This window comes from Lemur catta, chromosome 15 (genome assembly GCF_020740605.2).
Source record: "Lemur catta isolate mLemCat1 chromosome 15, mLemCat1.pri, whole genome shotgun sequence".
NCBI lineage: Eukaryota > Metazoa > Chordata > Mammalia > Primates > Lemuridae > Lemur > Lemur catta.
The window spans coordinates 37,033,173-37,058,288 of NC_059142.1; the positions used below are offsets into that span (position 1 = coordinate 37,033,173).

Sequence of the window (25,116 nt, forward strand, 5' to 3'; positions counted from 1 at the left end):
CCCTCCCCGGCCCGCCCCGCCCCAGGGAGCCGGCCGGCCCGCTCCGCACCCCGCCCCCGGGCGGTGCCCCCGCCCCGCCGTCACCAGGCCGTCTCCTCCCCGCCCGGATGGTACCGCCCGCCCCTCCTCCCCGGGCCTGACAGGAACCGGGCCGACCTCCGCACGCCTCAGAGCCCCGCGCCGGAGCGGGGAGGGGAGGAGGGATGGGCCGGCCTCGCTGTGTACCGCGGGAGGGGCTCCCTGCCCGGACCCCCCAGAGCCAGGCTTTGGCGCTTTCCCTCAACCTGAAGTGCCAAGATGGCGGCGGCGCCACCGCTCCGGGAGGGAGGGAGGGAGGGAGGGGCGGGAGTGCGAGCAGGGTGGGCCGTACCATCCCCACCCCGGGGGAGAGAGGAGGGACACCGCAAGGGGAAAAGGAAGTCCAGCCTGGAAAACCGAGGAACGCCCCCTCGCTCCACCCAGGCGTGGATCTTCCCACTCCGCTGGGCCGAGGGCGTGCTCCACCCGCGGGGCACGCCCCTTCCCCCAGGGCCAATGAGAGGAGCAAGTCGGGAGCCCTGGCTTTATGAATGGGTCCCGTGCCCACCCACCTGTCACCTAGCCTCCACAGGGCAAAGGGTCAAGTTAAGAAACCGCCAGTACCTTCAGACGCCTATCCTAATAAGCCTTTGATTCTCTGGCTCATCTCATGAAATCTTTGAGTAAACTGCCCCACGTTTTGTTACATAATTATTCTAGGATGCAGGATCTCCATATATTCGACACAAATCATGGGTCAACATTGTTCCTTCTGTATGGGAATTCTCAAACGCACGTGGTCACTCTTTAAACAGTTACAAAAATAAATGTACACTTCATCACCAAGTGACACAATAAACATAATTAACCCGAGCATAGGGAAGCACGATGAGGTGATTAAATGAATAATGAGCATATGTTAACATTCTTTCTGGAAAAGACTGGGTTTTAAGCATGACAGAGTCTGGCATCATAAGTGCTCAAAAATATAAATCGAAATACATTTTACGCAGAATTAGTAATTAGCAAAACAAGGAAATTGCCCAGCCAGTGTGTGGGTCAAAAGGGCCTAGGAGCCAAGCCTGGTGGTTCACACCTATAATCTTAGCACTCTGGACCAGAGGATTGCTTGAGGCCAGGAGTTGGAGACCAGCCTGGGCAACATAGTGGGCTCCTGTCTCTAAAAAAGCAAAAAGAATAAAGAAGGGAAAAGGCGTAAGGACAGGAGAATGGCTCCTTGAGTTTTGTTTTGGTTCTTTAAATACCTGACTAAAAAAAAATAGTAAACGACTCTTGAAAATCTAGAATTGTAGTAAAGTTACTACATGATTTAAAAAAAAAAAGCCATGAAATAAATAGCTTCCATTTTATTTTACTTTAGGAGCCAGGGAGCATACTGGCAATTTGTTCCTGTCTCCTAAAACCATTTGACTACACTGGTGCACTGCCTACATTAGAGAATCCAAGCAGCAGAAAAGGACAGATACCCTAGGTCCTATCAATAAACCCAGGCTCCTCCTAAACCAGCTGGATTCAGAGAGAAAAATGAGCTGGACTCCCTCACTGTATTACTTGCTAACAAGGTCTGATGTGGTTCTATTACATAGCAAAGTCATTAATCAAACAAAATATTCTCACAAAGCTAACTTTTTTAAAAGCATGTAAAAATTATACATTTGTACATATATACATTATACTTTTACAGTTCCGAATACTGAACAGTTCATTTAGGGTTTTTTGTATTGTTTTCTCTTTCATATTCTTTGTCATCACTTTGGCTCCGCCCTAACCGCACATCATTTTGTTGTCACATTATCTACTAAATCAGGTAAATGTTCATCTATCCCAGTAAGCACAATCTATCTGGGTAACTCTGGAGAGCGTTTTCTGAACGGTCCGGTTTCTACCGAGGCAGTGTGTTCACACAGGCAAGAGGAAAGTGGCATGATACGTAGTACAACTCCAGAGAGCAGCCTTCGTCCTCACACCAGGACGGTCCAGTGCCCGTCCTTAAAAAACAGTCAAAACCCACTCTGCACCCAGCAAACATTACTGAGAGTCCCACAGAGCAGGTCACACTGGTTCTCAAAGGAAGTGAACTGTTTCAGGAATCAATGGACGAGGGTCACTTTGAACAGTGGTCATTTGATATCTGTGGAAGAAGTCATTTGAACTCTTATAAAGAGAAGTTTTAAGGGGTCAGCAGCCTCCCTGGAAAATTCAGGAAAACCAGTAAGAGAGGGGACAGTTTTCATCTTTTCATAAAGTTCTTCTCCAGAGCTACTGAGGTTCTCTGTAGAGAGTAGATATTCCGCTTCACTCGATCCTCCAGGGAGGAAGTAGACGCACTCTCCAGCTTCATGCGGCTGGGAAGAGAAGACAGGCGAAGGAAAGTCAAAAACGTTTCCCACTCGGCCAACTATCTGGCAGAATTAGAAGAAATGGGTTGCTAGCCATAAAGCAGCTATAGAAACACAAGCTCTTTGAAGCCCACGTAGATACCTTTCCAGTGACTCCATCTGGAAACACATTTTTAAACCAATGTCCATAAAGGAAAATTTAGCTGTTTTGAAAAATAAATCAAAGCCTCATTGGGAAAAGGCTTCCTGAGCCATGAATTCTTATTTAAAAGGAAAGTCAAGGAGTTTCAAGGATTTCGAAAATACCAATTCACTTCTCCCCTCAAACCAAAAACATCCCACTGCCTAGCCAGAAGCTGGGAGTGGTAGCAAAGGTGGTCTGGAGGCTGAGTTCTGCGTTCTCTCTGCACAGACACAAACACTCAGAACACAAGGAACCAGCTGCCAGCTGCCTCCTTGAGCCCATGCCCATGAAAGCCCCCAGACAGGAAGAAAATGCACTCACTGGATAAACTTCCCGTCCCGGGAGTCCAGCTTCTCCAGCCTCTGCTCGCGCTCCTCATCCCTAGCATGCCTCTTGAGGTTGTTCAGTCGCTCTTCCTCTCGCCACTTGGCGTTTTCCATCATCTCTTGCCGTTTTCGCTCTAGTTCCTCTGCTGAGAGTTTTCTGTTGAGCACAAACACCATCCTATCAGGTCTCACCCAGCAAAAAAAAACAAAAGGTGCACACGGAGCACAGAGGTCAGGGAGGACCCCAGGCTCTCCAGCTCACTGCTCTCTCCAAGGAAACACCCAGCCCAGTGCCAAGCCAGCGTGAGGTCCCTTCCTTCCTAACATCTTGGTCAGGAGGTTTCATCCAAATTTCAAAGACCTTTTGTGAAGTATTCCATAATCTCAGTAATCTCTAGAGTGATTATTCTGAAACATTAAATATGAAATAAATTAAGAACTAATCAAGAGCCTGAACCTATAGCAAGTATATCCCAACTGTTTGCTCAACAACTTACAGAAGAACAGAGGACTAAGTTATCCATGTAACTGTTGGCATCTACCATCTACCCATGGGAGAGGCTTAGAAATTCATGACACAGCCCCTGAGGACACTACTGTGTGACTAAACTTGCAGCTAGAAGCCTAGAGGATTCAACTTAACCTCAGAAAGTAACAGGCAGTATATTGTCCTCAAGGTATAAGACTAAAAACTTTTCAAAAATTAAAAAATGTATTAATAAAAAAGAAAGTAACAGGTAGTACATGGAAGTAAAGAGGCTATGCAAAAAAAAAAAAAAAGAAAGAAAGAAATAGGTAGATCTTCCCTGGCACTCACTGCAAATGAAGTTAGAGCAGATGAATAGCTTAGTCACTACTTAACAATGGCAGACACCCAAATCTACTGATTCTCAAACGGATGTGATATACATACAGATCCCTGTTAAGAGGAAAAATAATTATTGGAGCCTCAGAAGAGAGTGGGAGCCCTGCTTTCAGAAACAAATTTAAGATACTAAAACCTGATATTTAGTTATCTATAGTGAAATGACTACACGTCCTTTCAAAAACTCCACAAAATAGGCTGGGCACAGTGGCTCACACCTGTAATCCCAGCACTATGGGAGGCTAAGGTGAGAGGATTGCTTGAGCTCAGGAGTTCGATGTTGTAGTAAGCTATGATCACGCCACTGCACTCTAGCGTGAGAGACAGAGTGAGACCCTGTCTCTACTAAAAGAAAAAAAAAAATACATATATATGCTCTCACAAGCAATCCCAGGGGCAGTGTGAATTACAGTTCAGCTGAAGAACTGGCCCCACATCACCCATAAAAGATTAAGTTATGCATCATATACTCTGGGAAGGCAGAGAAATATGTCACATATTTTGAAAAATTGCCAGACAAAATAAACCTTTTTTTTTTGAGATAGGGTCTCACTATGTCACCCAGGTTAGTCTCAAACTCTTGGGCTCAAGAGATCCTCCCACCTCAGCCTTCCAAGTAGCTGGGATTACAGGCCCACACCACTGCACCTGGCTAAAATATAATAATTAAACCTTTTCAGAAAGTTTCTGTTCCATGGAAATTTAGGGTATCAGGCAATTAAGAGTAAAAGGCCAGGTTTGGTGGCTCATGCCTATAATCCTAGCACTTTGGGAGGCCAAGGCAGGAGGATCGCTTGAGCCCAGGAGTTCAAGGATGCAGTGAGCTACGATGACGCCACTGCACTCTAGCCCAGGCATCAGAGTGAGACCCTGTCTCAAAACAAACAAACAAACAAACAAGCAAAAAGAGTTAAAAAGACCTTGGAGTCCATCTCTCTTCTAACAACACAGTGAATAATAGAGCTTACTTCTCAGTATTGGCTGCACACTGGAATCACTGGGGAGCTTTAAAAATACTGATGTCTGGTCCACCTCCAGAGATTTTAATGTCATAGGGCTGGGGTATAGCTAGGTAATGGGATTTTTTTTTAAGCTTCCCAGATGATATTTTAAAAAAAGTTCTTTTTAGAGTTGGGGATCTTGCTATATTGCCCAGGCTGGTCTGGAACTCTTGGCCTCAGGCAGTCCTCCCACTGAATAGGTGCTTCCCAGATAATTCTAATGTACAGCCAATTTGTTTGGAAATGTTGGTTTATACATCCCATGGGGCAGTAAAAGGATGGTCACAAAAGCTGCCCACCTCATCTAAACTTCTACTGAGCGCAACCTAGACCCCCAGGGACAGCCTTTCATGGGCACAGCCACCTTTCCTCAGGCCCCAGGGCTACATGCCCACGACCCATTCCGCGTCCCACTCAAACTCGGAGGACGTCTGCCCTCAAGGAGAGTATCCTGGTTCCCTTTTAGCTGATGCCTCGAGAAGGAACAGTCTCTTAAGAAAAGCTTCTGTGTGGAAATCTCTATGAGAATGAATATGTTTACAGATGGTGAGAGACAGACACTTAAACAATTGTTCGTTGTGTATGCCAAAACTATTTTCTTTGTCCTTTCAATATGCCTCACATGCTGTGTGGGCCAGGGGAACAGATCATTAAAAGTTCACAAAATGAATAAAAGTTAGTTTGACAAAAAGGTAATATCAAGTATCCATTTGCCCTGGTTTGAGCCATTTCTAGGTTCAGGCTTCCAGGCGTGAATGTGGGCTCCCGACTCACCTGGTGTATCCAGGAGCATGCCGCCTTTGGTAGACCTCTTTTTTGGGTGATGGGCTCTTAGTTTGGCCTCTCTCTCTCCTGTTCACCTTAGAATTGTGTCTGTAATGGACACAGAGGGGAAAAGCTTTTTCAATCCAGGGTCTTATAATATGTCCCTCAAACAATGGAAGACGTGCTAATAGTCTTAGAACTATAATCCAAATGGAAGACAGCAGAGGGCAGAAGTGCGAAAAAAACGAAGGCACAGGGTACATAAAGTTTCATATCAGACTCCCCCCAGTGTCTGCTAGCACAGTACACACCTACAGACACGGGCTTCTAGGGGCCTGAGCTTTACACAGAGGTGAAAAAAAAAAATGATGCAAAGGAAATAAGAAAGCAAAGATATTTGGGACAGTCTATGATTGGACATCACCAAAACCAAGTGCCTGCTGTGACCAGGCCCCCACTGTCACAGGTTATTTCCCAGTGAATCCCACACTCACGGTTTGCTGGGCCTCGGGGACCGTGACCTTCTGCCTGGGGATCGAGACCTCCTGTCCCGGGACCCCACTTCCCTGGTGCTCTTCTTGCTGGCATGTCTAGGGGGTGAGTGGGAGGAGCTTCTGGACCTGGAATGGTTCTTTACCCCATGCGCTCTCTTTTGCTCGGCCATCAGAAGACCTTGCAGTCCCTGGTTACGGTCAGAGTTCCTGACCTATGTCATTAAGGAAGAGAAGAGAAGAGATGCTATTTATAGGAAAATCTAGCAGTTCAGGAGAAAACACAGTGAAACAGGAGATGAATAAGCAAGGAAGTTCTGTAAGGAGCCAACTGGGCACACCAATCCTATCACCCAGAATTATCAGAGAATTGTATAAACTTAGGACCATTATCTTCAGAATCCCCTAAAAGAATATGTTATATACTTGGCTTGGTGCTTCCCTACAGCCTAAGGAAGAGCAAGAGGCAGAAGCATGAAGGATAAGGACCTAGGTCAAAAATACAGAGGGATGTCCATTTGTCAAAAGTCATCAACCTATACACTTAAACTGTATGCATTTCATGTATATTACATGCAGAGGGATGGGCAGGATGCCTAAATGCTCCACTGCTGGTTTAGCCTCCCTGCTCAGAGGGCCCTCAGGCACGGGACAAGGTTCAGGGATATGGATGGGCCTATCCCTGGTGGTCCCAGCCTTCATTGCCCAACTCCCTGCTCTCTGCAGTTGTCAGGGTGGCAGATTCCACAATCCCAGTCACTTCCTCCAAGGAGCCCACATTCCTACCTGTAAGCCATATCCAGGGACTTTGGACAAAACAGGGGAGGAATTTGCCATTTTCTTCTGAGATCTAAGAGATTAAAATACACACACTCATTGAAAAAGAAAATACATGAAGGTACAGTTCAAATCTCTTATGCTGAAACTTGCTTCCTGCTTCCAATGTGACCTTTCCCACCTCCCAGCTATTACTTGGGAGTATGTTTCTCTATTTGGACTATCTTTGCTGGAAGATGCATCAGCACAGTCAAGTTTTTCCTACAAAAAACCGTGGGCCTCGCTTCTCAGCCCCAACGCCTGAACACATTCTCCTCTCACCTCATGCTGCTATTCCAGGGACTAATAGTGAGTCAGCAGCAACGGAGCTGACTGCTCCCACATGGAAGACAGAATGGGCCCATGTGGGCTCATTAATCCATTAAAAAGAAAAAGCCTACATAAAGTCCACTTCAGTCCTAGAGGAATCACAAGCTCAGATGAATCAGAGTCACACCCAGGATGTCTGACCTAAAACCTACAAGGCTAAAGTCAGCTCTATTAGGGGTCTAGCATCTTCCCTGGAGATGCTAAATGTGGGTCAAGAGATCCACCCACATTTAGCATCTCCAGGGAAGATACTAGATGGCAAGCTGCCTAGGGACAGAGCCGGTATCTGAGTGTTCACCACTGCAATCCAGTGCCTGGCGATTCCTGGCATAGGGCAGGGGTTCAGTCCACGTCTGTGGAATGAATGAGTGAATGAGCAAGTGACTCAGCCATGATGGAGGCCAGCCTCCACGTGCTCACCTCCCCCGGCTGTGCTCATCCTCACTGTTGGAACGATCGCTACTCGAGCTTCTGTGCTTGTGCTTCTTGTGCTTTTTTTTCTTCTCCTTCTTTTTCTTCTTTTCCTTTTTATCCAGACTCATTTGCAACTAGAAAATGCCAGAACATAACCACACAAGATTCCTGAGACCCCTGTCATCCTCCTGTGAGGGGACTGGGTCATGCACAGACTGTCTGACTCCATGCCTCTGGGGCTACGGAGATCCAGGACATTATCAGGGGTTCCCTGTCCACAAAGGAGGGGTAGGGTATTAACCCTGGTTGTGCACAAACGCAGCCTCAACTACTGAACAGAATCCCTGGCAGGCGAAGCTAGGAATTCATGTTTTTTAATGGTTACCTGAACCACTGTCTAGGAGTTTACATTCTATGTCAAAAGTATTCCAGTTCCACTGAAAGCAATCAGGGACAGCAAGGTCAACATTTAATTTTCCTTACCAACTAATCCAAGAAACAATCACATAATATGTCATGTGAAAGATGAGTGGGTCCTAGAAGCTTTATACTATGACAAGGGCATACTCTTGATGTCCTGAACACACTGCATGACAACGCTTTGTACAGGCATAGTCTACATCCCTCTTTTTCTAGAAAAATGACACCACATAGTGTTTTTTCCAACCAAAAGACAAAAGAAGAAATCAAGTGCAATTAAGGTTAATAAATTAAGATTGTATAAAATCACCAGGAGATGGTCTCTAAAAGACAAAAAAAACTTTTTTAAAGCTTTTGTCTACAACTTGGGGTCACACATATTTTAATCTTACCCCTTTTATGAATTTTAATTTACAATATATTGTCACTGTTTTTGATGTACAGCTCTGTGAGGTTTTTTGTTTGTTTTAAAGACAGAGTCTTGCTGTGTCACCCAGGCTGGAGTGCAGTAGCTCTTCGTAGGTGCCGTAATAGTGCATTACAGCCTCAAATTCCTGAGCTCAAGCAAGCCTCCCTCCTGTCACCTCAGCCTCCCAAGTAGCTGAGACTACAGGCACAGGCCACCATGCCTGGCCTAAAATACAAAAATTTTAAGGGCCATTCTGTTTTCCTTCTCATAAGGCAAGAGTAAATAAAGAGAAGTTCTCATGTAGCTAAAAGATACTCTTGGTGCTTCTCTGATAACACTACTTACCAATTCTTTGATTTTCTTCATTTTCACAGGATTATTTAATACCTCTCTTTTTTTCTCCTCTTCCTTCTTCCTAAATAGAGACAATTATAGAAATCATGACTTTGTCTTTTGGAAAGGGGATTAAGTCATTCTCCTCTCCAAATTCTATGTAGTAAACTTTTTTCCAAACACATGCAGACTGGCCCTATGTTGAAATCTACATGATGGTGTGGAAGCCAGAAATCTCCTCCAAATCTGCATAAGAGATTTCATATTGTGGGGAAAGTCTACACTGGTGAACGGCTATGCAAGATAATGAGTTTGGTCTGTTTCTTGTTAGGCTTCACTCTCAAGGCTTCCCAAATGGTAAATAAACAGGTGTCATCCTGTGTATCCACTGGTTGCAGCATTTCAAAGACTACCACCACTGTTTAGCATGACAACCACCTGGGAAATACAGAGAACGGACTCCTCTTTCAAGAAGTCTTACTCTCTTATACTATTCCAAGGAGGGCAAATTGGTCAACCTTCCTGGAGGACAATTTGGCAACAATTATCACAGCCTTCACATACTCTTTGATCTCACAAATTCTCCCTTAAGAATTTGATACTGTAAGGAAATAATCAAGGAAGATCACTACAAAGTTGTTCACATTATAACAATAAAAATTTGGAAACAAGTTACAGACCCAATAAAAGAATACTAATAAAATAAATTATGGCATATGGATATAATATAGACATTAAAAATGATGTCAGATGCACAATGAGATAGAAGGACACTCAATATGTATGACTGAGTTTAAAAAAGGGGTTTATAAAACAATACAAACAATATTTGTACACCAATATTCACAGCAGCATTGTTCACAATAGTCAAAAAAGGTAGAAATGACCTACATGTCCACTGACAGATGAATGAATAAATGAAATATGATATGTTCATACAATGGAATATTATTCAGCCTTCAAAAGGGAGGAAATTCTGACACATTTCAACATGGATGCATCAAGGACATTATGCTAAGTGAAATAAGCCAGTCACAAAAAGATAAATATTGTATGATTTAATTTATATGAGGTAAACAGAGTAGTTACACGCTAGAAACAGAAAGCAGAATGGGGCCAAGCGCAGTGGCTCACACCTGTAACCCTAGCCCTCTGGGAGGCCGAGGCAGGAGGATCACTCAAGGTCAGGAGTTTGAGACCAGCCTGAGAGAGGGCGAGACCCCGTCTCTACTAAAAATAGTAAAAAATTAGCCAGGTGACTAAAAATAGAAAATATTAGCCGAGTATAGTGGCACATGCCTGTAGTCCCAGCTACTTGGGTGGCTAAGACAGGAGGCTCACTTGAGCCCAGGAGTTGGAGGTTACTGTGAGCTAGGCTGACACCACAGCACTCTAGCCCAGGTGACAGAGTGAGAGTCTGTCTCAAAAAAAAAAAAAAAAAAAAAAAGCAGAATGGTGGTTACCAGGGGCTGGGAGGAGGAGGGAATGAGTAGCCATTGTTTAGTGGGTATGGAGTTTCAGTTCAGAATGATTAGAGTTCTAGACAGGGAGTGTGGTGATGGCTGCACAACATTATGAAGGTATTTAATACCATTGAACTGTATGTGTAAAAATAGTTAAGGTGGTAACTTAACTAACTCAATTTATTGTGGTATTTTACCACAATAAATTGAGATGACAAAATGGGACAAAATATTTGCAACATAGACATCTTTAATAGATAAGTAACTTCAAAGAGAACTTGCAAAAGAAAAATGTAAAAGAAAAATAAACATTTTTCAATGTTCAATCTTATATACTAGAAATAACATAATGCAAAATAATACAAATTAAACCAAACTAAATAATAATATGCACAGTATGATCTCATTTAAAACTCAAAATGCAGCTCTATTTTTATCTGTTACATATTAGGGTTTCAAGTAAAAGTCTACAAGTTTCCTTTTAAAGGGTTCTGCTACCTGACCCCCCAAAAAGAGGGGTAAGAAGGCCTGTTCACTTACATAGCCAACTCTACACATATCCCTAAATTTCTAAGAAGCTGCCAACCATTTTCACCTTGTTTCTAACTCTCATTTTTGTTTAAGGGCCAAAGACAAATGAATAAATCTGGTCTGGTACATTTGCCAGTATCTTTCCATATGGCCTAGACCAGGCATCTTTGATGAAGCCTCCTTCCCAATGTCAGGAAGCCCCAGTGGAAACAAATCCTTTTACCTAGCAGATAAAAGCCAAGCGGAAATGAACAATAAAGCAAGAGAATCAATAGCCTTAGCAGAGTCTCAAACCAACAAACCCCCTCCTCAGCCCTGTATCAGTACCTGATGATGAAGAGTGGGTCCTCTCGGATTTTGCTGGCCATGTCAAGCATGGAATTGGCACCTGATGGGGCAAAGATAGAGCCTGGGAGGAGCCCTGTCTCGGAAGAACAGCCTGCCTCCTTCTCCTCCATCTTCTCAAAAACATATTTGTCAATGGGGCGCCCCAGCAGGTACTCATCACGGTTCACCATCCCACCAGGACCCTGGTACATCCAGTCCAATTTTTCTTCTTTTTTCCTAGTTCAAGGAAAAAAAAAAATACAATCAAAGAAAATGTAGGCTAGGCATAGTAGCTCACGCCTGTAATCCTAGCACTTTGGGAGGCCAGGTAGAAGAATGGCTTCAAGCCAACAGTTCAAGACAGCCTGGGCAACACAGTAAGAACCCATCTCTACAAAAATGAGAAAAATCAGTGGGGTGTGGTGGCGCACACCTGTAGTACTAGCTACTCAGGAGACTGAGGCAGGGGGATTGCTCAAACCTGGACTTTAAGGTTGCAATGAGCTATGATCACACCGCTGCACTCTAGTCCAGGAACAGAGTGAGACCCTGTCTCAAAAAAAAAGAAAAGAAAAGAAAATAGGAGACTCCTGAAAACCTATACACAAAACCTGAACACAAGGTATAAATAACCACAGGTGATCAGAGGACTCATTCTACAGGTACCTGCCATGGGCTAAACACCATACCCCATGTGGCAGCCATGAAGCAATGGTGCATGCCCTGGTGAAGCTTACAACTGAATGCAGGCATAATTTTCACACAAATAAATTATGAGGAATACCAGTGTTCCTTAACCCGGGGCATGGATCTTTGCTCCAGGCTTCTCAGGTCTCCTTTACACCGTCTTTATACTATGCTTTCATTTCAAAGACAGTCTAAAACAATTAATAAGCATATTCTAACATCATCACCATATCACCAAGAACAATTTCAGTGACCACATATGCAGCCGTGTTTATCATGTATTTCGGTGATCACTGGCACAGGCAGTAGGTAACACTGTACATTTGAGGGGGTAATGAGAAAAGATCAGAAATAGCCTAAGAAGTAACAGATGCTTTCAAGCCAAAAGAGGGGAACCAAATTCTGCCGTGGCATCATGCCAAACAAATACTTCCCTGTGGTTCTGGGAGAAGAAAGTGGTGAGAAATGGAACTCTCACACTCAGAAGAGCACGCTGAAGCAGCCAATGCACATTCACACTGCAAGCAGCGAAGTGGTTTCATCAAAAAGTATGATCTACAACATTGAATGTTTTGTGGATATGACTTTTAATTTGTCTGTTCATTTTCGTTTTGAGGTTATATAACTATGAGCACAAAGAATGTCTTCCTAGTTCCATGTTTGGAAATTTTTAAAAAGAATAATTTGAACCAACACCGGTGGGCCATGACCCTTTACAATTTTTTTTTCCTGTTAAAAGGATTGGTCTGAGAAACACTTTAGTCTGTAGTTAAGAATTGATTGTGGCTGCTGGGTCAGACTCCATCCAGCTTGCCTGGCATCACTCACACCACCGCTGGAGTCAAGATGGAGGAGTATGCGGAGAGCTGTGCCCTGGAGGATTGCGGAAGACTGGTGGGGCCTTTGCGATGAGTACGATGAGTACCAAAGGTGGTGGTATCTCTCAATCAATCAAAGGTTCTCCCAATTCTCCAGTGTAAGTAAACCACAGAATTGGAGAGAGTATGATCGCTACTAAAACCAAGGCTCCAAGAACAAGACCCCGTCTCTACAAAAAATAGAAAAATTAGCCGGGCATGGAGGCATGCACCTGCAGTCCCAGCTACTCAGAAGGCTGAGGCAGGAGGATCGCTTGAGCCCAGGAGTTTGAGGTTAAGTGAGCTATGATGATGCCACTATACTCTAGCCCGGGCTACAGAGCAAGACCCTGTGTCCAAAAAAAAAAAAAAAGAATATAAATCACTTTCCTCCCATTCGTAACAGACAAACAGGCAGGAGAGTCAGCAACAGGATAAATATTTGATTCTCTGTTCTGAAGTTGTTCATCAATACTCTGACCTCGGCCAGGCACGGTGGCTCACGCCTGTAATCCTAGCACTCTGGGAGGCCGAGTCGGGAGGATCACTCGAGGTCAGGAGTTCGAGACCAGCCTGAGCAAGAGCGAGACCCCGTCTCTACTAAAAATAGCAAGAAATTATCTGGACAGCTAAAAATATATATAGAAAAAAATTAGCCGGGCGTGGTGGCACATGCCTGTAGTCCCAGCTACGTGGGAGCCTGAGGCAGAAGGATTGCTTGAGCCCAAGAGTTTGAGGTTGCTGTGAGCGAGGCTGACACCATGGCACTCTAGCCTGGGCAACAGAGCAAGACTCTGTCTCAAAAAAAAAAAAAAATACTCTGACCTCATTAGACTCCAAAAAAGCCCAGATTTCTAACAAATCAGGCATATGATGTATAATGCTTTGGTGAATAAAAATTTCAAAGTAATTTTTACCTTTGGATAGTAGGAAATTAAACCCTTATGATTAATGAGTATTCAGTCTAAAAATCAATGTTTTCAAATCAAGGGTTCACAAAATGTAAAACTTCACACATCACAATGTGTGTTCATCTCATAAGCTACCCAGGAATTGATTCTAGTCTGTGAAATTTATTCACAGTAAATTGCAATATTAAGTATATAACATATAAATTAAAGTATAGAAAGTGAAATAATTGAACATGTATCTGTGGTTAAAAAATAAAAACTTGCAAAATTCTATTCTCTTATTCAATTTGGTGGATTAATGTCCTAAATATATTGTATTGTATTTAAAAACTCTAGAATTCCACTTACTTTAAAATATTTCAAACTTCATACTTAAGCCAGAATGGCCTTCCCCCCTCACAAACCATTTTCCTGAATGAATGTGATTTTTCTCTTAAGTTCTATACTGCCATTTGTACGAATTGAAACTAAGTCTCACACACACAACCCTGAATGTCACAAATCCTCCTGTCATGAAATTATTAAGGAAAAGTCCCAAATATCCAATGGGGGAAGTGTGCCACACACCACCCTGAAGCCTTGCCCATGAGGACACAAACATGGGGAATGACAGTACTGATTACTCAATTTTAGTCTATCTGTAGTTTTTATTTTATTCCGATTTAGGAATGTTCTGCATATTTTATGCTTTTTATTTTCTCCAACAAATCTATTTCCACCTCCTTTTATGCGATGGGTAGGGTAGTTATTATCTGCTACTCTTATCCTATATCATACAAGAGGAAACTGAAGCAAGGTAAATTAGAGCAGGATTGGCCACAGTCGTCACACAGCTTTTATTGACAGACACACCGTCCATAGGACCTTATTCCCATGGGACCTCACTGTCCCCCTAAAATGAGCCTGCAATACATTAACAAACAAAAGCAGGACTGAGGCATTGACACATACTGAGAAACAGGGTAGAAGAACCATCCTCAGTCACAGTTATTTGTCATCCATCTACCTTTGGCTCAGCCTACACTAAGTCCTTATATGTTATCTCACTGGATCCTCAATAAACTTTAAGAAAGAGTTGGAGCCAGGCATGGTGGCACATGCCTGTAGTTCCAGCTACTCAGGAGGCTGGGGAGAGGATCACTTCAACCCAGGATTTGGAGGCTGCAGTGACCTATGATCGAGCCTGTGAATAGCCACTGCACTCCAGCCTGGACAACACAGCAAGACCCCATCTCAATTAAAAAAAAAAAAGAGGGATTGGGTACATTATCATTCCCTGGTTTTACTGAGGTAAACTAGTCTCCCAAACTTGCTCAAGTTACACAGCTAGTACATGCAAAGCCAACCTTAGGATCCAAGTCAGTCTGACTCCAAAACCGACATGTTTAACCATTCAGCTACTGTGCAATACTTGTATGATGCACCTGTAGGCCAGTCCTGCGATTCCCTGCATACTGGGACACTCCCGGCTCTCTGCTTACTTGACGGCCCCGACATCCTCTGCGTAGCGCTGCATCTCTTCCCGGGCCCTCTCCTCCCGCAGCTCGCGCTGAAGCTCCTCGATCTTCTTCCGCTCGGCCTCATGCTTCTGCTCGGCCTTCCACACTTTCTCCACATTGCGGAGGGTCTGGGGGTGCCAGCTCTTCTTCAGATTCTGTGGTGAATGAAAGGAGGGAGGAAAGAACTCAAGGAGTGGGTGGGTGATGAGTATAACTGGCCCTGCCTCGCCCACCCTCCATGCCCAGTTCATGCCAAGGCAGGCACGTAAGCAAGATGTCTTTAACAATGGCAAGGTTGGCATCCAATAATGTCTCACACATCTTAGCGGGGGGTTGTTCAAGTACATAAAGCTTCACAATAGAGCAGGCCCTTCCTGGGTTCCCGCAAACAGTTTTAACCTGAAATGCATACAAGTCATCCTGCCACTGGCCATCCCTAAATGGGAAGTGGTGATGGCAAGACAGGAGGAATGGGGCAGGGAGGGGGAAGTGACCTATTTTGAAAGGCAACAGACTCAAGCACCTTTGGCACTGGACATTCGTTCTTAAGAACACAACCTCCCTAACCTTGGTCCACTTCACCTGCCCTAAACTTGCATGGTTTACAACCCACCTAGAACCTCTTTCACTTTTCCCTCCCAGGAATTTCCCCAAGTTGCTGATCTCCCCCTTCACCCTCAAAAAATGCTTCTCCTCTCCTCCCCATCAGCCACTGCTTTGATTCAGTTTCCCAATCAGGGAACGTTTCCCAGTGGAAGTAACATCTAAGGACAATTATAAATTATCTCAGGGATGTGGGAAGGGGGGAGTAGGAGGGTAGCTTTTCAGAGAGAATAGCACACTAACTGCAGTCCCAGGGGTGTGAAAGAACATAGCACGAATCATTTGGTGTGGCTGCAGATGGAGTCCCAGCTGATGGGATGGGGGTGTAAGATGAAGCCAACTAAGAAGGGAATAGAATAAGGCCCTTATAAGCCATGTAAAGGAATCGGATTTTATCCTGTCGATGGTAGGAAACACTCAACAGTTGCATGCAGGTGAGAGGTATGGCTAGCTGTCATCGGAAGAAGGGACTGAAGAAGGCCCAGATTGGAGACCAGTCAAATGAGATCATGTACACAGGTCCCTGGCATGTAGGAGATGTTCATCACTGAGAGCTCCTTTTTTTCCCTTTTTTCTCTCCCTCCTTGTCCTTCCTCCCCCTTGTCAGGTCCTTTGATCCTTCCTTTCTTCCTTCCTTCCTCCCTCTCCTACCCCTCCCACCTTGTTCTACCGGTCCTCCCTTCTCTCCCTCCTTCAACCCAGGGGACAGGTGGTAATGTATGGAAACATTTTGGTTGTCACAACTGGGGGACAAGGATGCTACTGGCATCAAATGGCAAGAGGCCAGGGATGCTGCCAAACATCCTAAAATGCACAGGACAGGGACAGTCCAACCACCACCACCATATACACCCCCAAACAAATATCTAACCCAAACTGTCAAGACCGCTAAAGAAACCCTTGATTAGAGATTTCCTGTCCTTAAATAGTTACCTGAAGAATATGCTAAATTAGATGAACCTGGATAGGTTCACTCTAATTGAGAATGTCTGACAAACTCTAACAGGGCTACGGGACAGGTGGCTAGACTGATCTATTTGCTGATCCAGTTAGCTACACTTCCAGAAGGTTAGCATTTTCCTGATCTTGCACCACACTCCAGTGGATAAATTTACCCTATTTGGGGCCTTTGTCCCTACAAAGGAACTATGAAGTTTAAGAAATTGTCCCATCATTTATATTAAGTGCTATGAATTCAGAAGAAAGCTTTGTCAATACAGATGAGAATGCAGCTTTGAAGGAGTGGGAGTCAGAAAGATGGACATCAAGATTCCTGCCGGCTTAAAATGGACCCCACGGCATGGCCCACGGGTGAGGAGAATGGGGTACAAACCACCCCCACTACAGCCCAAGACAGGGCTCGAACTCCTACCTAAGGAAGAGAGATGTGTCCCATGACAAAATATGCAAAACAAACCTGACTGACAGGTCCTCGATATCTGTTTTCTTTCCTAGCCATGGCCCTAACCGTCCCCGCTCCTCGGTCTCCCCAGAATTTCCGGCCGGTAGGGCCCCGATCCACAGACACACAAAGACCACCTGCCGCCGTTCGCGACACATCTCGCACACTTTCCCAAGTCTGAGCCCGGTCACTCAGTGGCGCTAACGACCCATCCCCTCTCCAGGGTTACGGCCCCCAACCCCTGAGGCCGCCGAAAGCAAGGCTGCGTTGCTATGGTTACCCATTTTTCCCCCGATCCCCACCTCTTGCCAATTTCCATCCTCAACCCCAGTCAAGTCTCCGGCCTCAGTCCTCCCCCGCCCAGGCCTCCCTCCACTTACCAGGTCTCCGCCCCCCATGGTGGTGGGGACGTTTCCTCACTACGCGGATCTGGAAGACTCAGGGCGGATCCAGGGGAAACGGAGAGAAACAGTTCGGGGGCGACCTCCTCCCAGGATCTGCTCCCGAGAGCTACCGGCTGCCAATTTCACCACCCGATCTAGAGGCCACTTCCGGGAGGGGGTCATAGCATCGCGTCGACGTCGCTGAACGATGACGTCGTATTCTCTGTCGCGCTATGTGACGGTGGCGTCAAGTGCAGTTTCCACACCTTGGAGTGCTGCTGTCGTGGCTTCTGGGGTCTCATTTTGGCTACCTCACGTCGCCACCTCGCCTGATGTCCTGAACTGTCGCCACAGCTCTGTTCAGTTGCAGGTCGCAAAGGGCCTCCCACCGCCGTTCTGTTGCCATGGCAGCGCACCAGGGCCTCTGGCCCGAAGCTCAACTTGCCTCTCCCTGGGAGACCCGGGTATGGACCAGCCTAGGCCGCCCCCGCAACCCCACTGCCAGGCACATAACCTCACACCCCGGTTTTTCAAAACAGCTTTTCAAACTAGCGCTCTCCTCAAACCGTGGCTCGCAGCCAACCCCTTTATTCCAGGCCTACTTTACGGAGATAAAGAGAAACCATCAAACCAAAATTCCATCAGCTTCCTATGTGGAGCACCCAGTGTGTGCCTAGCATGTAGTAGGCATTATGAATTATGGTAACTATGAACAAATGAGTGAACGAGTAAATGCAAGAAAACTCTTTCCTGACCACTGTAAAGAGAGAGCAAGCACACCAAAGCAGTTGCTTGTAAGGAATCCTGCCCAAGAGATAGGCCACATGTATGTACATTTTCTTTTGTTTTGTATGTACATTTAAAAAATTCATATATAGGCCAGGTGTGGTAGCTCATGCCTGTAATCCCAGTACTTTGGGAGGCCACGAGTTCAAGACCAGCCTGGGCAGGAGAGTGAGACCCCCCCATCTCTACCAAAAAAATTAAAAATTAGCCAGGAGTGGTTGAGTCCCTGCTACAGCTGGGACACCTGTAGTCCCAGCTACTTGGGAGGCTGAGGCAGGAGGTTTGCTTGAGGCCAGGAGGTTGAGGTTACAGTGAGCTATGATCAGGCCACTGCACTCCAGCCTGGGCAACATAGTGAGACCCTGTCTCTAATAATAATAATAATAATAATAATAATAATAATAATCCTAGCACTCTGGGAGGCTGAGGTGGGCCTAGCCACCAAGCAACTGAATGGGGATACTTGAAAAAATGACATCCTGGAAATTAGTTGAAAATGAAACTGACATAGCATAAGCAGAGAAAATGTTCACAAATGCAATATTACTTTGTCAGAATACTTGGGCTAAAAAGCACCCCAGATATCATCTTGTTCACTGTCTGCCTCTTGAGGAATTGAGGGTGGAAAGGAGAAGGAAGATGTCAGTTCTCTGGATGGGATGACTCCATTGGGAAAATCAGGAAACCCTTCTCAGGGCAACCAATGCCAGTCTCTGCGGCCGCACTGCCTTCTCTGCTTTTTTAAATTTTTTCTCTTTTATTGATATATAATAATTTATATATTTATGGGTACAGGTGTTTGTTCCATGCATAGAATATGTAATGATCGTGGCAACAGTAGACAGCTTTTTTTTTTCTTTTTATTTTTTTTGCTAAACATCCTATAATGTGCAAGTAGACAGTTTCTGACCTGGGGCCCTGTTGACACTTTGGGAAGTGCTGTGTTCAGGGGTGAGTGGCATGCACGGTTCCCTATTACCACACTGGTAGGGGAGAAGCCTGGCACTCGTTGGCATGGAGTGCAAGGGCACAGGCCTGAGAAGCCCTTTCTCCTCTCACCTCCTCTCCAGAGGGTAGAGAAGCTGAGCTTGCTCCCTCGTTCAACCCCAGGAAAGAAACAGCACACTTGGAGACACAAATACATGTTTTTTATACATAAAATAACATTGAGAGTTCATCTAAATGTCACAGAAATTCAGGTCGAGGGCTGTGACGGGAAGAGATGCTGTTAGAAGAGAGGGAATTCGGTGACCTCTCCAAAGACGGATGGGCGCTGGCGGAGGGCCGGGGTGTTCCGGCGGTAGCCAAAGCGACCATTGAACCCGTTGATGGGTCTCAGATCAGCATTGTAGTGGTCGTGCCCGGTCACCTGCTGGAAGGAATGCCCTTGGGGGCAAGGACAGAAGACTGAGCCTGCATTCAGCCCCCTTTTGCCTTACCCACTCCCATATGGCTGTTATGGGATGCCAAGCCAGCTGTAGTCACTGTGGTCCCACGCCCACAGCTGAACACTCAAGCCTCAAATGTTCTGAGCCTCTGGACTGAAAAGGCAAGGGTTGGTGAGGTCAAGGAGACAAAAGTCTTCCTAGAGATCAACCCCCATATCAGGAATTATTGCAGGAAGACTGCGAATGGTATGTGTTGGAACAAGAAGGGCCAGAAACTTCTGGGTTTGGCGGAGCTTGCCTTGCTCCCAGAAATGAGAAAATCTCCTCCTTGCCTCTGACCATCTGGAGAAAAAGAAGGAGACCGATTTGGCCAAATGGTGCAAAGGATCATATGACTAGAATGTGGCTGAGGATGGTGGTGTTGGGGTGGGAGGACGGTTCACCTTGCCAAGTATCTCTCAACTCTCTCCTGCTGCTAAAGCAGGCCTGGAAAATGAGAGGGATACAGCCTGCTCAGGGAGCAGTGAGACGAACACAGGCTTTAGAGTGGAAAAGGGTGGAATTCTAATCCCAGATCAGCCCTTCTTGGCAAATCACTTTAACTCAATAAACCTCAGTCTCCCCAGCTGTAACATGGGAATAGTGTGAGGGTAAAAAGTCCCTCACATACAGTAAGTGCTCAATAACTAAATATTAGGGAGCACTGTGCCACCATCTGTTCACATGTGAGAAGAAAAGCTGGAAGGAGGCAGTCCCTTAGCCTCTCCATCCCCAACAGACCTCCCCACCGCCCAATTTCTTTCTCTGAATTGTGGGACGTGCATTACTCTCCCTCGTGAGACTGGAAACAGAGGTGGCACTTGCCTGCCCCTGCCCAGTTTCTCCTGTTGAGGTATCTCTGTCCTTGTCCGAAGATGTGGTAATAATCGACTATCCAGCCATCCCTTCCTGTACCACAGCGATCCTGAAAGCAAGGAAGAAAGCACAAGATCGTCAGCCACCACGCAGACAGGGGCACAGTGCAGACCGCCCCCCCCCCCAGTGCTTGTTGCAGGGAGTGGGGACAGGTCAGAGCCTGACAGCCTGGCGTAACTGGGCAGACACATTAAATACACTTAATGACCTACTGCCTCTCAGGAGCAGCAGCGTAGCTTGGCAGTTAAGGGCTCAGACTGCTGCCGGACAGACTGGGTTCTAATTCCAGCTCAGCCACCAACAAGCTCTGTGACCCTGGCCAATTACACAGATTTCCTGGGCCTCAATTTCCTCATCAGTGAAAGCAACATTGCTGTAAGATTTAAGTGACTTAGCACAGATAAAGGGCCTGGCATACATAGTAAAGGTTTAATAAACATTATCTTTATATGTAAATGAAAATATCTACCACAAACAGTGGTTTTGACGATTAAAGAATACTTTAAAAATTAAACATAAAATTTCAAAAATGTGTACACGTTATTGCAAGCTTTTAAATACTCAAGTTATTCCCCTCCCTCCTCGCCCCCAGACTCTGGCTCCTTGTGACATAAAAGTTACATGAGTAAATTACACAGATGTGTGTCCATGTACATGCACTGTACACACATGCAAACACAAATATTTGGGACCACAAATAACCTCAGATTTGTTCATAGAGTAATCCCATAAATTTTCCTTTCTCTTCCCCACACCACAGATATATATAAACGCAAATACTGGAGGCAAAATGTTGAAAAATAAAACGGAACCATCAAATAGCCTCAGAATCTCTGACTCCGTGCCTGGGAAAAGGCCAGGGGAAAAATCGAGGCCTGTAGAGGTTGGGGGGCTTCCTTCCCTTCAGCTCCAGGGTCCGGGATAGCCCCAAGCCCTGCGACTATGACGTCACAAGGCGGAAGGCGCCTCGCGCTGCAGGGTGAATCAGTTCCCTTTGTCTTGCTCGGTGAGGTCACACGGATTCTAGACCATTTAGAGAATTTGCGGCGTGACCTCACCCTAAAGGGCGGGCCCGTGACGTCACGATGGACTATGAAACCGACTGGTTTGGGAGAGGCGGGCTTTGAGCCCCACTCCCCAGCCTTGCAGACACCCGAAATGAATCTATTCCCAAGTTCAGGGCTGGAAGGTCATTCTGTGAGCCCAGAGAGCTTGGGCTCAACACCTGCCAACCCCCTTTTCCAATTCTCTGGTTTCATTAAGAAAACTGACGGGATGGGAGTGGTGGCGAGGGCGCTGCAGCGAGACGCGGGGATCCGGGGCGGAGCGTGGGGTCCCTCGGCACGACGCTCCTATACCTGATGAGTTTTCCGCAAAACGGGCGGAACCACGTGGCTCTGGAAATAGCGGCGGGCGTGGTAGTCCCGCTGCGCGTTGTAGGGCGGAATGGCAGACCACAGCTTGGGTCTCGTGAGCTCATAGGCGCGGGCGACGGTGCTCACCGCCACCCCATCCAAGATAAAGGCCTTCTCCAGTCGCAGAGGGCACTCGCACAAGTACGCCATCCCAACGACCGCAGCCGAAGGAAGGCCTTTCTGGTGGGAGACGAGGGCCCTATATAGGGCCTCCCCTGCGCATTGTTACGTCAAGGACCCCTGCGACACAAACCCTGTTTTCCCCACTCACCCCGGGTTGACCCGGGGGTCTTTATTTCGGTGGGGGAAGTTGCTTGCATGGCCCAGAGGTGAAAGGATTTGGAGATTGAAGGCGGGGGAGAGGTCCAGCTCCCTGTTTTCCTTTTAAGAACATGATGGGTGCTCACTTTTCCCACGGTATTCCATTTTATTCCTGAACTCAGTCCCATTGAAAAGCTTGTACCCAGAATTGATCAGAACGAGTTCAGCATCTATTAATACTTCCAGCTCTCACTCTACAGAGCTAGAAGTTGAAGCTTAGGAAGGTTCCCCAAATCCAGTTAGCTGCAGCATCAGAGCCAGAATTCAGGTCTCATGCCCTCGGTCAGGCCACTCACAGAGCCTTCTTCTCTGCCCACCCCACTTCCTTTCATTTGCTAGTATTCATCCTCCTTTTAAAATAAAAAGTACACTTGGTCGATACACATGACCATACTTTTCCCCTATTTTTTATTTTTTTAGAGACGGGGGAGGGGGTGTTTCACTATGTTGCCGACTTGCGGGCTCAAGGGATCCTCCCGCCTCGGCCTTCCAGGTCGCTGGGACTACAGGTACTGACTAGTGTTTGGCCTAATCTTAGACATGATAGATTAGTGAACAATGATCATCTCGGCTATTATGATACAGATGATTATTTCCTAATTTATACTTTCTATTTTTCCAATTGTCCCTACAAATATTAATAAACCCTTAAATAGATGCTTTATATGTCAAAGCACGTTATGCAAATTCCTGTGCTCACACCAACCCTGAGTTGCTATTAACCTCATTTGACAGACGAGGCAACAAGTTCAGGAAAGGATTTACTTTTATATTTGCTACTATTTTTATATGAAAGCACATGTATTGCTTTTCAAATTAGAAAAAGGTTGCATTTTATTATACCTGTACAGAAAAATCACTAATCCTGGCAATTCACTACTCAAGAGTATCTCTTTTTACTATGACAGGCAAGCTCCCATAAATCAAATCTGAGATAACTTGAATCCTATTTTTTTTTTCCAGACAGTCTCACTGTAGCCCTAGGTACAGTGGCATCTTCATTGCTCAGTGCAACCTCAAACTCCTTGGCTCAAGTGATCCTTGCCTCAGCCTCCCAAGTAGCTGGGACCATGCCAGGCTCATTTTTCTTTTTTCTATTTTTAGTAGAGACGGGGGTCTCGCTCTTGCTCAGGCTAGTCTCGAACTCCTGACCTGGAGTGATCCTCCCACATCCCACCTCAGCCTCCCAGAGTGCTAAGATTACAGGTATGAGCCACCGCATCTGGCCCGCCTGGGAGCTTTAAAAAGTACTGATGCCTGGACTCTATCCTCCATAGTCTGACTTAATTGGTCTGAGGTAAGGCTTAGAAACATTTTAAAACTCTCCAGGTTAGAACCAGCACTCTAGTTCAGGTACACTCCATACCTAATTTTAGAACACAAAAGGGTAGTTATCTCACCAAGTGACTACGTGTCAGGTCCCTCATATATACTCTAACAGCCTTGGATTATACCTAATTTATGGTTAACACTTAAGGCTGAAGCCAGGCGCAGTGGCTCACACCTGTAATCCTAGCACTCTGGGAGGCCGAGGCGGGTGGATTGTTTGAGCTCAGGAGTTTGAGACCAGCCTGAGCAAGAGCGAGACCCTGTCTCTACTAAAAATAGAAAGTAATTATCTGGCCAACTAAAATATATATAGAAAAATTAGCTGGGCATGGTGGCACATGCTTGTAGTCCCAGCTACTCGGGAGGCTGAGGCAGTAGGATCGCTTAAGCCCAGGAGTTTGAGGTTGCTGTGAGCTAGGCTGATGCCATGGCACTCACTCTAGCCAGGGCAACAAAGCGACACTGTCTCAAAAAAAAAAAAAAAAACACTTAAGGTGATTATTTTCAGGTAGATGAACATAAACCACCACCTAAAAAGCTTGGTCTAACTTTCCTCCACATAATTGATCCAAACTAGTACTTTGCCAAATACTGAGTACGTCACCTCTCATGCAATTTAGAAAAAATGCCAACCACTGCCTACCTTCAGGTGTAACTCCCTATTAACAGTGTGACCACCCATCTGGGTTTGCCAGGGCTTGTAACTGTTGTGCTGGCACAACTCCCCTTATGTTCTCAAACTAGAGTCTGGAATCCAAAGTACAGAAGTTTGGAATATTAACACACAGTCAACCATGGCTGGGCGCGGTGGCTCACACCTGTAATCCTAGCACTCTGGGAGGCCGAGGTGGGAGGATTGTTTGAGCTCAGGACTTCGAGACCAGCCTGAGCAAGAGCGAGACCTCGTCTCTACTAAAAATAGAAAGAAATTATATGGACAGCTAAAAATATACATAGAAAAAATTAGCTGGGCATGGTGGCGCATGCCTGTAGTCCCAGCTACTCGGGAGGCTGAGGCAGGATAGCTCGAGCCCAGGAGTTTGAGGTTGCTGTGAGCTCAGCTGACGCCAGGGCACTCTAGCTAGGGCAACAGAGACTGTCTCAAAAAAAAAAAAAAACAAACAAAAAAAAACAATCAACCTGTTTGTTAAAACATTTTGACAGCAGCAAAGACCTATGGGTACTGTCAACTTAATCATCTTCCACCATGAGCAAATTTACATGGTAATTACCATGTGTTAAGTTTTACAAATATTAGCTCATTTACATAATTTATCCAAAGAAAACCTGTAACTGCTAAAAAGTGTGTATACAAACAGGCTACCATTCACATCACTCCTTGAAATTCCTGTGTGTGTCCAGGATCTAACCATGCACTTGACCTCACCTTTCCCACTGCAGGACAAGTTACACAGGCTAACCTGTCATTAAGCAGTGTCTACTATCTGCAGTTTATTTTTAAGGACCTGACACCCAAGTAACTTTTTTTTAACAGCTAAAATGTAAAATACAGAAACTGGAAAGTGCCAAAAGTCTGTGAGCTCACCAAAGGGCAAGAACTCTTATC

General features: G+C 45.6%; 2 protein-coding genes across 2 annotated transcripts; both read right to left on the reverse strand.

Annotated features, from left to right (window-relative positions):
* Positions 1 to 1,370: 1,370 nt before the first annotated feature.
* Positions 1,371 to 17,584, reverse strand: CWC25 (CWC25 spliceosome associated protein homolog). The gene is made up of 10 exons (XM_045526342.1): positions 17,393 to 17,584; positions 14,990 to 15,162; positions 11,054 to 11,290; positions 8,745 to 8,814; positions 7,577 to 7,704; positions 6,797 to 6,860; positions 6,014 to 6,225; positions 5,529 to 5,627; positions 2,884 to 3,045; positions 1,371 to 2,384 (listed from the first exon to the last, which is right to left on the reverse strand). The coding sequence occupies exons 1-10, from the start codon at positions 17,408 to 17,410 to the stop codon at positions 2,270 to 2,272; spliced, it is 1,278 nt and encodes a 425-aa protein (XP_045382298.1). The 5' UTR covers positions 17,411 to 17,584; the 3' UTR covers positions 1,371 to 2,269.
* Positions 17,585 to 19,081: 1,497 nt separating this feature from the next.
* On the reverse strand, positions 19,082 to 22,099 carry C15H17orf98 (chromosome 15 C17orf98 homolog). Its single transcript, XM_045526343.1, has 3 exons — positions 21,843 to 22,099; positions 20,434 to 20,533; positions 19,082 to 19,567 (listed from the first exon to the last, which is right to left on the reverse strand). Exons 1-3 carry the CDS (start codon positions 22,047 to 22,049, stop codon positions 19,410 to 19,412), a joined length of 465 nt encoding a protein of 154 aa, XP_045382299.1. The 5' UTR covers positions 22,050 to 22,099; the 3' UTR covers positions 19,082 to 19,409.
* Between the last annotated feature and the right edge of the window lie 3,017 nt (positions 22,100 to 25,116).

Coding starts and splice junctions, on each gene's coding strand:
- CWC25 (XM_045526342.1), bottom strand. Junction 7,705..8,744: donor TGAAGAAAATCAAAGAATTG/GTAAGTAGTGTT, acceptor GGCATTTTCTAG/TTGCAAATGAGTCTGGATAA. Junction 6,226..6,796: donor TCCCTGGATATGGCTTACAG/GTAGGAATGTGG, acceptor TTAATGACATAG/GTCAGGAACTCTGACCGTAA.
- C15H17orf98 (XM_045526343.1), bottom strand. CDS start 22,049: ATGGCGTACTTGTGCGAGTGCCCTCTGCGACTGGAGAAGGCCTTTATC. Junction 20,534..21,842: donor TTTTGCGGAAAACTCATCAG/GTATAGGAGCGT, acceptor CCTTGCTTTCAG/GATCGCTGTGGTACAGGAAG. Junction 19,568..20,433: donor GAGAAACTGGGCAGGGGCAG/GCAAGTGCCACC, acceptor CTTGCCCCCAAG/GGCATTCCTTCCAGCAGGTG.